The sequence below is a fragment of the Meles meles genome, chromosome 7 (genome assembly GCF_922984935.1).
Source record: "Meles meles chromosome 7, mMelMel3.1 paternal haplotype, whole genome shotgun sequence".
In the NCBI taxonomy this organism is placed as follows: Eukaryota; Metazoa; Chordata; class Mammalia; order Carnivora; family Mustelidae; genus Meles; species Meles meles.
In genome coordinates, this window is record NC_060072.1 from 3,809,198 (window position 1) to 3,821,726 (window position 12,529).

A 12,529-nucleotide genomic window follows, 5' to 3' on the forward strand; every position below is an offset into this window, starting at 1 on the left:
GCATTTTTTCTGTACTTTCCTTGCTAAAGTTCTTCGTCTACACTCTCTCTTCATACCGAATGACTCAAGAAAATATTTAAGGAACAATAAACACCCCATCGAGTGCTCATTCCGTGCTGGCTCTTCAAGCAGGTTCTGAGGATACAGAGGTGAATGAGGAGAAGCCTGCCCTCGGGCTGCTCTCACTCCAGCGGGCCAGCAGGTGATGACAGGCGAGAGGGAGGCGCAGAGGGCCACAGGGAAGACAGGGCAGCAGGCAGGCTTTGAGGAGGAGGTGACGTGGTAATTGAGGGGAAAATGACCTGTGTGTACGCACAAAGGAATGGAGGCATAAGACGACACCTACAAAGCCGGTATCCTAGCACTTGAACTCTGGCTATGGTATGGGCTGACTCCAGCTCTTCACACGGATCAGCTACCACGACAGTGCTAAATGCTGGCACGTGTGAAGTCAGCAAAGAAAAGCAACCCAGCTAAAAGCTCCGGAGAGGCCAGGACAATCACTACGGACCGGCTCCTGGACACTCTCATCACAGCCAGAGGCTCCCCACCGCGCTACGCAGTTCGGCATGTACGGAGCCCCCGAAATGGACCAGGAGCTGCGTCAGAGACCCCTGTCCCACCTGACACGTCTCCCCTCCATTCCAAACGATGTAATCAAGGTTCTTTTAAAATATATAAATACACAGCCCGGTCTTAAAACAAGACACGTATGTCCATACTCAAAAACTGAACAAAAACGCTCAGCTACAATCACGTCTAAAACCAAGGAGGGAAGCTCGCTCGCCCAGGACGGGCAGAAGCCCCCTCCGCCATGTGGCAATCAGGGCCAACACGAGGAAGTCAGCACTAGGCCGGGCCTCCCCTGCACTCAGAGACCGAAGGGTGCAGTAGGAATTACCAAAACTCCAAGGCCATCCAAATACCCATCCATCGGTAAGAAAAAAGGTCAATTATCATCTACCCCTGTGCTGGGAGACTTTACAACAGCCAGAGTTAATGACCTAGCCCTCCGTGCGTGAAAACCGGCAGGACTCAAAGACAAAATGTAAATGACATGCCAACCAGTGTACTCCTTCTGCAGTCAAGAGGGAAGCATGGGATCAGAGTGAAACAAGGAGCACAATCCAACCCCACCACCGGTGATCAAGCCCTGATGTGTGATCCCTCCCATGACCATGACAACACGCGGTAGAAAGGGTAGGTCACTTCCAAGATTATTAAGATCCTCCAGCGTCCACCTTGAGCACAGTCTCCTGGCTCGCGGGCAGGAATGAGCCAGCAGCCAGGGCATGAGCAGCCCTAGGGAAGGATCCACGTGGCAAGGACTGAAAGCCTAACCTGAAGCCTGGCAAGAGCTTGGGGTCAGGCCTCCAGCCAGTTGGGTCTTCGGGCTGGCTGACCCGGTGAACAGCCTGACCGCGACCTCAGGAAAGACACTAGCCCAGATTCACCCAGCCAAGCATCTCCTGACCCTCACAGACTGCGTGGTATCAGAAACGTGTGTGGTTTCAAGCTGCTACCTTGCCGGGCAATTTGTTCCCACCCAGAGAACATTATCGGTAACATTTTGGCCTTTGACAGAAGACGACAAAACTTTAACGTTTGTTGATTTTGCTAGGGAAATGCACGGGCACTCGTCAGATCATCTCTTCTATCGCCCACCATAAGGCACGGACATTTTTATGTATTTGTGGTCTTGATCTGTCAGAAGGTTAACAATAAGCAACCAAACCAACGAAAACACTAGGATGAAAACTAATGAAAAGCCTCAATTTCCTTTTCCAAAGACTACAACAAGCATGGGTGTTCTGAATGTCAGTTCCTAAAGCAGTCACTCCATGCAAACACATCTAAATTCCTCTGCCTAAGTCACAACACTGCTCATTTCAAGTACCTGCTCTTTTTACTGGACGTTCTTATAGCTTCTTAAAATTATTTAATATTGCTGAAATACCTTTCTACCAAGGGATCACAATGGTGGCATGAAAATTACTGCCCACATTTTAGATCTGAAAAACCATTTTTCTTCCACTGAGTTTCTTGTTCTTATACCTATTTTTTATTCGAAAGTTTCAGAGGCCGTTCCAAAAGCTTATTAAAACAAGAACTGGGGCTCAGTGGGTTAAGCCTCTGCCTTCAGCTCAGGTCATGATCCCAGGGCCATGGGATCGAGTCCCGCGTTGGGCTCTCTGTTCTGCGGGAAGCCTGCTTCTCCCTCTCCCTCTACCCTACTTGTGTTCCCTCTCTTGCTGTAAGATGAATAAAATCTTTATAAAAAAATAAAGTAAGGACCTGACCATGGAAATGAGATGAAATTAAAGACTTTACAAGCATAGGGGCGCCTGGATGGCTCAGTGGGTTGAGGTCTCTGCCTTCGGCTCAGGTCATGGTCCCAGGGTCGTGGGATCGAGCCCCGCGTCGGGCTCTCTGCTCAGCAGGGCGCCTGCTTCCCTTCCTCTCTCTCTGGCTGCCTCTCTGCCTACCTGTGGTCTCTGTCTGTCAAATAAATAAATAAATAAATAAATAAATAAAAAGACTTTACAAGCATGACTTTAAAATACACAAAATTGGGCGCCTGGGTGGCTCCGTCGTTAAGCATCTGCCCTTGGCTCAGGTCATGACCCCAGGGTTCTGGGATCAGGCCCCACATTGGGCTCCCTGCTTATTGGGGAGCCTGCTTCTCCCTCTCCCTCGCTCCCTGCTTGTGTTCCCTCTCTCACTGTCCCTCTGTCAAATAAATAAATAAAATCTTAAAAAATAAAATAAAATAAACAAAACTCCCAGCAGTTACCACTCATTTCTTTTCACTTTGTACCCTGACTAGAGCCCACAATGTCAGGATCTTCTGTGCAGCGGATACTCACGAGGCCCTGTTCTGTCCTAAGCATATACAGCACACTCTACTACCTATATCGATCAACCCTACAAAGCAAGCATTGTAATACCCGTTTTCTTTCCAGAGGGATGAAAAGAAAACTGAGATACAATTTTACATGCGGTCAAATACACAAATCATGTTAAGTTTAATGAGTTGTGACCAATGCATGCCCCCAGGCAACCAATAGCCCCAGCTACATAAAGCCCGTTTCCTTTGCTCCAGAAAATTCCCTCCTGTTCCTTTCCGGTCACTCCCCAACCTCTTTCGACAATCACTGTTCAGAGGTGTATCAGCACTGATTAGCCTTGCCCATTGGAGAACTTCATAAACATAAACACACGCGTCTGGCCTCTTTCACTCGCTGTGTCCGAGACCTGTCCATTCTGCTGCACTGATGGTTCGTTCATGTAAGTTTCCGGATAGTTTTAGCCGTTTCCCACTGGTAGAAATCTGAGGTGTTTCTAGCGTTTGGCTGTATGTCTTCTGTGGACGTATGTTCTTGCCAGAGTCATAGGCAGGTGCGTGTTAAACTTTACAGAAAAACTGCCAAAATGTTTCCCAGGGCAGGTGCACCATTTACACACCAGCAATCTATGAGCGTTCCAGTTCCTCCACATCCCCGCCAAAATTTGGTGCCGTCATTTTAATCGTAGCCATTCCGATGGGTATGCAGAGGCATCTCATTATGGTTTTGTTTGTAAAAGCTTTATCGAGGGGCGTCTGGGTGACGCAGTTGGCTGCCCATCTTGACACTTGATTCAGCTCAGGTCACGATCTCGGGGTTGTGGGACTGAGCTCCACGTCAGGCTCCACACTGGACGTCGAGCCTGCTTAGGAGTCTCTCTCTGCCCCTCCCTCCTCTCAAAAATTAATTTAAAAAATTCAAAAATAAAAGCTTTATTGAGATAGAATTTACATAACACAATTCACCCATTTCGAGTGTATAACTTGACCGATCTTTGTATATTACATTATTAATTTTTTTTTATTGTGGTAAAATATGATACAGTGGTCCCCCTGCCCTTAACCACAATCTGGCCTTCCACAGTTTTGGTCACCCAGTCAACTACAGTCCACGAGCAGACACCCACTCTCTGATGTCCCATCAGATCAACAGCAGCCTAACGCTACTTCACGATGCTACCTCATTCAGCTCACCTCATGGCGCCATGGGGGCGCTGTTATCATCTCAGGTCATCACAGGAAGGGCGAATACCACACAGGGAGATACTCTGAGAGACCACACTCCTGTAACTTTTATTACAGTATGCTATTATTCTTCTATTTCACTACTAGTTACTGCTGTTAATCTCTTATTGTGCCTCTCTTATAAATTAAATGTTATCACAGAAAGTATGGATAGGAAAAAACATCTACAGTTTCAGGTATCCACGGAGGGTCCTGGAACATGTCCCCCAAGGATAAGGGGGGAGAACTACTGTGTACCTAACATAAATTTTGTCATTTTGACCATTTTTAAGTGTAAAATTCAGTGGCTTGAATTATGTTCACATTGTTGTATAACCACCACCATCTAATTCCAAAACTTTTTGAATACCCCAAAGAGAAACTCTAGAACCACTGGGCATTAGCTCCTCCCCACCCCTAACCATGGGTAACCTCTAACGTGCTAGGTATTTTATAAAGCGGAATCGTGTATTTGTCATTTTATGTCTCATTTCCTCCACGGAGCATGTTTTCAAGGTTCATCCGTATCGTAGCAGGGATCAGCACGTCACTTCTTTTTATTGCTCAGTAATATCTCAATGTATGGACAGACCACATTTTCTGTACCCACTCATCTGCCGATGGACACCTGGGACGTTTCCACCTTGTGGCCATTGTAAGTAACGCACACCAAGCCCCGGCACCGGAGCACCTGTTGGAACCTCTGCTCTCGGGTGTGTCTGCGATGCCCGCTGATGAGTGGGGCTGCTGAGTCGCACTGGCCTTCTGAGCCGCCAAACTCCTTTCCACAGCTACACCATTTACCACTCCCACTAACAATGCCCAAGCATTCCAGTTTCTCCACATCCTCACCAGCGCTTACTTTCCTTTATCTGTCACAGCTTTCCTGAAAAATGTCAAGTGCTATCTCATTTTAATTTGGATTTCCTTAAAGATCAATGACATGGAGCACTTTCTGTGTTTGTTGGACACTTATGCACTGTATCTTCTTTCACGAATTTTTTCACCCAATTTTTTCATTAGTTTCGTCTTTTTACTATTGTGTCGCAGGAGCACTTCGTATATTCTAAAACATGTCCTTTGTCAGACATAGGAATTGCAAGTATTTTCTCAGTTCATGGCTTGCCTTTTCATTTTCTTAATTGTGTCTTGGGATGAGTGTAAGTTTTTCATTCTGATAAAGTGTAATGGTAAAGTCAATTTTTTCTTGCATGGTTTGTGTTATCTGTGGGCTAAATAAGAAATGTGTACCTACACTCCAGGTCACAAAAATAATCTCCCATGTTTTCTTCCCAACACTTTACAGTTTTGGCTTTTATGCTGAGGTATTTTTTGTGGAATATGTGGGCCAAAGGTCATTTCATTCCGATCAGATACCAAGTTCTTCCACCACCATTATTTTAAAAGAAATAGTTTTTAGATTGATTTTGGTTTTGAGTTTGCAGATATTCGTCAAAGGGAAGATATCTAGAAAAGGCCTCAATTTTTCATACAAACATTCAGTGTTCAATAGGAGACAGGACCAAATTACTGAACACAAGAAAAACTAACGTTAGAAAGTTATCAGGCACATTGGGTTTTTTTTTGGTAATTTTTAAGTAGGCTCCACACTGAGTGTAGAGGCCAACGTGGGGCTCGAACTAGCAATCCTGAGATCACAATCTGAGCTAACAGCAAGAGTCAGATGCTTAGCCAACTAAGCCAGTCAGACGCCCCGTCAGGCACATTATTTCAAATAACTATAATTAATATGTTCAAGAAGTAATGAATCTTTAAAAAATCAGAGAGAAATTCTGCAATACGATAACTCAAAATACGTATCTGAAACTAAAAACACAGTGGGTAACAGTAGACTAAACACAGCAAAAGAGAGGATCAGAATACTAGAAAGCAGATTAGTAGCAAATTTTCAAACAGAAACTCTGAGAAGGGACAACAGAGAAAGGGGCGTGCGATACATATAAAATATAGTGAGGGGCCCCGAGGTGGCCCAGTCAGTTAAGTGTCCAACTCTTGGTCTCAGCTCAGGTCATGATCTCAGGGCTGTGAGATCCAGCCCCAACACTGGCTCTGTGCTCAGGGGCGTCTACTTGAAGATTCCCTCCCTCCGTCCCTCTCCACATGCTCACATGCTCTCTCTCGCTCTGATGAGTAAGTAAATCTTTAAAATATGTATTTATAGTGAAAGGTTTAACACGTGTAACTAGAAGGAAAGGCAAGAATGGGAGAGAAGCTACATCTGAAGAAACACCAGCTGATGTACTGATGACAAAAATCAAATTCAAGACGCATTATCCAACAGAATAATTCAAAGAAAAGCCAAACATCTCTATTCTCCTGGGCCTTCTAGTCTAGGAGGCAGAGCATCAATAAAAAATCATTACAAAATAATATGAAGTATGTTAAAAAATAATTAAGTGCTCTTTTAAGAAAAGGAAATAGAGTTTATATGGCAAAAGGGGTTCAGAAGGCTGCAGGGAAACAGCTGCACTATTCGGTGGGATGTACAAAACCTGAAGAAAGTAAACAGAAAAACAATTTTTTTTTTTTAAGATTTTACTTATTTAAGAGAGAGAGAAACAGATGAAGACAGTGAGAGAGAGCACAAGCAGGGAAGAGAGGGGGAAGCAGGCTCCCCAGTGGGCAGGAGCCCGACGCAAGACTCAATCCCAGGACCCAGGAACCACCACCGGAGCCAAGGCAGACACCCAACCAACAGACACACCCAGGCATTCCCAGAAAAACAATTTTAACTGAACACAGATTAAAGAGGAAAAATAAGCTATCCTGACAGAAGTTAAAAAAAAAAAAAATGTATGTATACAAACCTGTATGTTTTACATGAGATTGGAAGAAAAGACCAAGCATGCACCATGAGTAATAAGCTACACGTACCAGCAATTCCACAAAAATCTGTCAACAGGGCACCTGGGTGGCTCAGTGGGTTAAGCCACTGCCTTCGGCTTAGGTCATGATCTCAGGGTCCTGGGATTGAACCCCCGCACTGGGATCTCTGCTCAGTGGGGAGCCTGCTTCCCTTCCTCTCTCTCTGCCTACTTGTCATCTCCCTCTCTGTCAAATAAATAAAATCTTTAAAAAAAAAATTTGTCAAGCACCTCTAATTATCAGACTCCATGCTAGATGCTAGGGATACAGTGAATGTGATATGCTCACTTCATCCAGAAGCTTAGCAAATGGGGGTGCCTGGGTGGCTCAGTTAAATGTCTGCTTTCGGCTCAGGTCATGATCTCAGGGTCCTGGCATCCAGTCCCGTGTCAGGCTCCCTGCTCAGTGGGAAGCCTGCTTCTCCCTCTGCCTCTCTTCCCCGCTTATGCTGTCTCTCAAATAAATAAATAAAATCTTAAAAAAAAAGAAAAGAAAAGAAACTTATCAAATGGAAAAACAATGAGGTATCAGTTTAAGTTTGAGATGAATTTATAGAAAATAATACCCAAATGTTACATTACTTCAGGAATGCTCAAGAACAAGAACATAATCTAGCCAAAAAAAAAAAAAAAAAAAGAGCAGCACTATCCATAACTTTGTACAATGATGAAAACATTCCACATCTGCAGTGACCAACACAGCAGCCACTAACCACATGTGGTTACTGAGTACTTGAAATGTGGCTATTGCCAGTAAGGAACACAACCACTCATTTTACTTATTTCTAATTCATTTAAATCGCCACACACCGCTAATGGCTACTCAATGGCCAGTGGAGGCACAGAGTTCAACAATAAGCTCCATCAGGCTCCACATGTTAACCTAAGGGTCCGGCTACATCACAGAGAGAGATGATGGAGAGGTACACCGTGAAGGTAACTAAAGGGTTGGAAAACCTCCAGCAAAACCCAAAAACAGAATTTCAATGTATCTATACCTTATTTTGTTTCAGAGAGAATTTAATGAAGACTGAAAGCACAGCAAGAAAAATCACTTGTTAAATAAATGTTGAAAACGCAGATGCGTACGTTAAACAAAAGGCAGAAAACAAATGTAATCGGTAAGAAACAGAATTACCTTCCACAGAGAAGAAATAGCTGACTAGAACCTTTTTTTTTTTTTTAAAGATTTATTTATCTCAAAGAGAGAGAAAGAGAAAGAGTGGACGGGAGCACCAGCGGGAGGGGCAGAGGGAGAGGGAGAATCTCAAGCAGACTCCACACTGAGCACAGAGCCCAACACAGGGCTCCACCTCACGACAACATCTGGACCTGAGCCGAAACCAAGTGTCGGACGCTTAACAGACTGCACACCTGGGGGGGGGGGGGCACCGAATACCATCTTAATACTGGTATTTTACGACTCTAAGCAATTTTTTGTGTTTTTTTGTGATTAAGATACTCTTCAAGAAGTGGGCTATACAATCCAGGGCATGAAGAAGTTAGGTTGGTGTATTAAGGATCTCCTGCTATGTAACAAATGACCCCAAACACAGCAGTTTAAGACGCTACCGCTATGGTCTCACGCAGGTCTGAGGATCAGGAATCTGGGACTGGCTGAGCGGGGTGGTTCTGGCTTCGGATCTCACGAGGTTGCACAGATGGTAGAAAAGTTTCCCCTGGATTAAGAGCATCACTTCCAAGACAGATGATCACATTCCTGGCCACAGGGTCTCTCTGCACAGATGACAGCGTCCTCATGACACGGCAGCTGACTTTGTCAGTGATTCGAGAGAGGAGAGAGGGAGCGGCGCTGCCGTTTCTGCCCTAGTCTCAGAAGTCACACACTGTCACTCCCACTGTAATCTATTATATTAAAAGCAAGTGACTAAATTCAGCCCACAAAGGAGAGAGGAATTAACTTCCTCCTCTTGAAGGATGGAGTATCAAAGAACTCGTGGAACATCAAAAACCGTTACAATGGGACAGGAGTTTCCGTTCACTTGGGGGTTGTAATGAGATCCTGGGATCCCTTCCCCTGGAAATCTAAAAATTAGAAGACATTATAACCTTTTCTGAAATAGCTTCAACTGCTTTCTAAAAGGCAAGAGATTAAACACGACTGGGTTCCCGGCCAATACCAATCCAACCGCGTTTTCACAGCTGGTGTGAAATAAACAGCAAGAAACACCATGCTGTGCCTGTGAGGCTCCAGAGCCTGCCACCAAGTGAGCAGTTTCATCCCCACTTTCAGGTAAGAGGTCCAGGGGGAGGAGCCACAAGTCCTGCCTGGGTCTACCTGGTTCCCAAGGTTGTGTGCCTCTACCTCAGGATGCTTCTCTGACACTAGCGACCACGGAAGCTGGTGCGTGTGGTGTCACACGTACAGAAAGTACCACAAAACGTATACTTCAGCCAAGATTTTCATCTGTTGCTCCATCCATTACTTTCTTTCCCAGTCTGTTTTGGTTTGGTTTGGTGTTCTCTACAGGCTGCTCCCAGGCCTCATTTTGATTCACTTTGCGCCCCATCCAGCACCGGGTCTGCTGGCCCATCTGCCCTCTGGGTCCCCCTGCACGGGGGGAGCAACGAGTAACTTGCTCAAAGCCACACGCAGGCAGGGACAGAACCAGGACCACAGCCTGTCCTTACAGACCCTCCTGCAGGGCTCTCTGCACCACCGCACGATTCCGCCTCCCCATCCCCAGACCTGCACATCAGTCCAGCTCTCCCTGGTCTCCAAACTCTGCCTCGAACAAGGCAGTGTTTGAGGGACACTGGGACAGTGACCCAGAAAAGCTCAAGTCAAATGTGGAAGGCTTCATTTGCTCATTCTTCCTCAACAATCCGGTTGGACCCTGATGCCTGTCCATTCAACCTCGTAAATATTTTTCAGTACTTACCCTATGCATCCTCATAAACAATGTCCTAGTTCAGGCATTTGCTTTCACTTGGGCTTCTGCATCAGCTTCTTAAGTCTCCTGCCTCTAGCTAGCCTCACCCTCCCTAATTTATCCCCCACATGGCAGTGAGACACTTCTCTGTAATGCCCAGGACTTGTCTTGCTACCCCCTAGAAAGAACCTTCAGGGGCTCCCCATCCACGCCCCTCACAACTATCAGGAGGCCTTGTAAACTGACTCAGGGTCTTGGATTTTATCCCAAAGATTACAAAAAGGGATCTGATGTTTGAACGTCTCCTCTGTACCAGACATCTTACCCATGTGATTTCATTTAATCCTCTCGGGAGCCCTGCAAAATCTGCGTATGATGCCTTCGCATATACTGTCCTCATTAGCCCTCTCATCTGTCAGCCACGCAGCCAAAATAATCTAAAGCCTTTCCTTGCCCACCATCTATCCAACAGGTCCCCAAGTTCCCTCTGGGGAACCTTCTTGTCTAGACCGTTACAATTTGTTCACATGGCGCCGTGCAGATGCTCAGTACATGGCTGACAGCTGATAATCAACTGCGAGGGAGGTCCACCATGATGTAGATGTGCTGAAGCATTAACCCAATCACTGCATCTCCTAAGAGCATCTTATCAATTACCTACCGCCCCCAGATCCCACAGAGTGCCCGGGGCTTTTACCACACCTTCAACAGCTCAATGCTTCTATTGTGATCTAAGGGAGCCGAGGGGCTCAGACCAAGGTGTCCCTTTTAAAGATTAGAGGGCCTCTGGGGACTGATCATCTGGACCAGCCTGCATGTAGCTGTCCCTTTCTGTGCTCTCTTTGTACCCACCCCCCACCATCAAATTATCTGCCAGCTCCCCCAGAACAGGATCTCCCGGGAAAGGCCTTCATTGTTCAACTTCACCACGTAGCACAAAGCCTGGAACATGGGGACCGTCGACAAACGTATTAAAGGAGAGGAATACGAGCTGACGTGTGTTTGGTACCATGTACGAGGGATCTGGTACGCGTTATCTCATTTAATCCTTACAGCAGACCTCCCAGGGAAACGCTGTGCGACACTGTTCCCACGTAAACGGATGAGGACACCGAGGCCCGGAGAAGACTACAACACAATAAATCAAGCACCGACTGAGAGTGTCACATGCGTTGCATTTTCGCAGGCTTTATTTATTTCATTCACCCCACTGTACAGTCCCGCAATGAAGTTATAGGTTATATTCCCATTTTAGACATAAAAAGAAAAAAAAATCGAAGATCTGGAGAAGTCGCCCAATACCGCAGGGGCTGCAAGGCCGGGGGCCGAGCAGGTCCGCCCAGTCCGGCCCCTCCGCCCTTGGCCAGTCGCCCCTGCGATGGCAGCCAGGGCCGCGGCGGCCCGCCCCCTCCCGAGCAGGGCGCTCCCGCTCCCCACCCGCGCGGCCGCGAGCCCCGGGGGCTGCCCCACCGCGCAGCGAGGTGGTCCCCGCGGCCGCCCCCGGCTCTCCGCCACGCGCCCCTGCCCGCCAGAACGCCGCGACGCGACTGCGGGCCTCGCCACTGCTCCCGACCGGGGTCCCCCGCGCGCGCTGGGCCAGCAAGCCGGGCGGCCGGTGGCACCGGGCTGGCCTGGGACGGTCCCTTCCCGCGTCCGGCTCCGCACCTGTGCCGGCGGGTGGGCGGCAGGGCCCAGCCCCCCGGAGCCCCTCGGGCCCACCGCGGAGGCCTCCGCCGCCCGCCGCCCGGGAGGAGGGGCGCCCGCTCCCCGCTCGCCCGCGCCGCCCGGCCGTTACCGGTTCCGCTGCTCTTTGAAGAGCGCCGTCAGCGCGCGGAGGGCCTCCAGGTCCTGGATGGGCGCGGGCACCATGACGCCCGACAGCCGGGCGGGCGGCGGCCTGGGCGCCGCCATCTTGCCGCTCGCAGCTGGCCGAGCCGGGCGACGACGAGGAGCCGGAGGAGGAGGAGGAGCGCGGGGAGCGCAGGCGAGGGAGGAGCACGCCCGCCGCCGCCGGACGCAGCCGCCGCACTCCGGACCCGGCGGGAGAGCGCGAGGACACGCTTCCAGCCTCCCCCCGGGCGGCAACGGGGACGACGCGGCGCGGGGAGGGGGCGCGAGCGGAAGTCCCGCCCAAGGGGAGGGGGCGCGAGCGGAAGTTCGGGGGGAGGGGCACCGGGAGGGGGAGGTTCGGATGGGGCCTGGCCAGGAGTGGGCGCGGGGCAGATGCACCCAGAGGAGGAGATGCGGGCGTGGAGGGCGCTGGCAGAAGGGGGTGCAGGGTAGGGGCATCCTGAGGAGAAGCGGGCGTGGGGGAAGGGGCGGCGGGCGGGGGACAGGGACAGATGCACCCTGGGGGGGAGGGATGTGGGCACAGGGACAGATGCACCATGAAGAGGAGATGCGGACATGGAAGGCGCTGGCAAAAGGGGGTACAGGGACAGGTGCATCCTGAGGAGAAGCGGGCGTGGGGGAGGGGGCAGCGGGTGGGGACAGGGACAGATGCACCCTGGGGAGGGGGAAGGGTCTGGGCACAGAAACAGGTGCACCCGAAGAGGAGATGCGGGCGTGGGGGCGCTGCACAAGGGGATGCAGGGACAGGTGCACATTGAGGAGGGAGAGGGCGGAGCAGGGGTCTAGGCACAGGGACTGGTGCACACTGAGGAGGAGATGTGGGGTGGAGG

At 49.1% G+C, this 12,529-nt stretch overlaps 1 protein-coding gene across 1 annotated transcript in view; it reads right to left on the reverse strand.

Annotated features, from left to right (window-relative positions):
- The window catches only part of ATXN10 (ataxin 10), a 160,705-nt gene extending 148,733 nt beyond the window's left edge, over positions 1 to 11,972 (reverse strand). Inside the window, exon 1 of the mRNA XM_046012551.1 lies at positions 11,644 to 11,972. Coding sequence (XP_045868507.1) covers positions 11,644 to 11,759 — 116 coding nt within the window. The 5' untranslated portion in view covers positions 11,760 to 11,972. The remainder of the gene's footprint in view (positions 1 to 11,643) is intronic.
- Between the last annotated feature and the right edge of the window lie 557 nt (positions 11,973 to 12,529).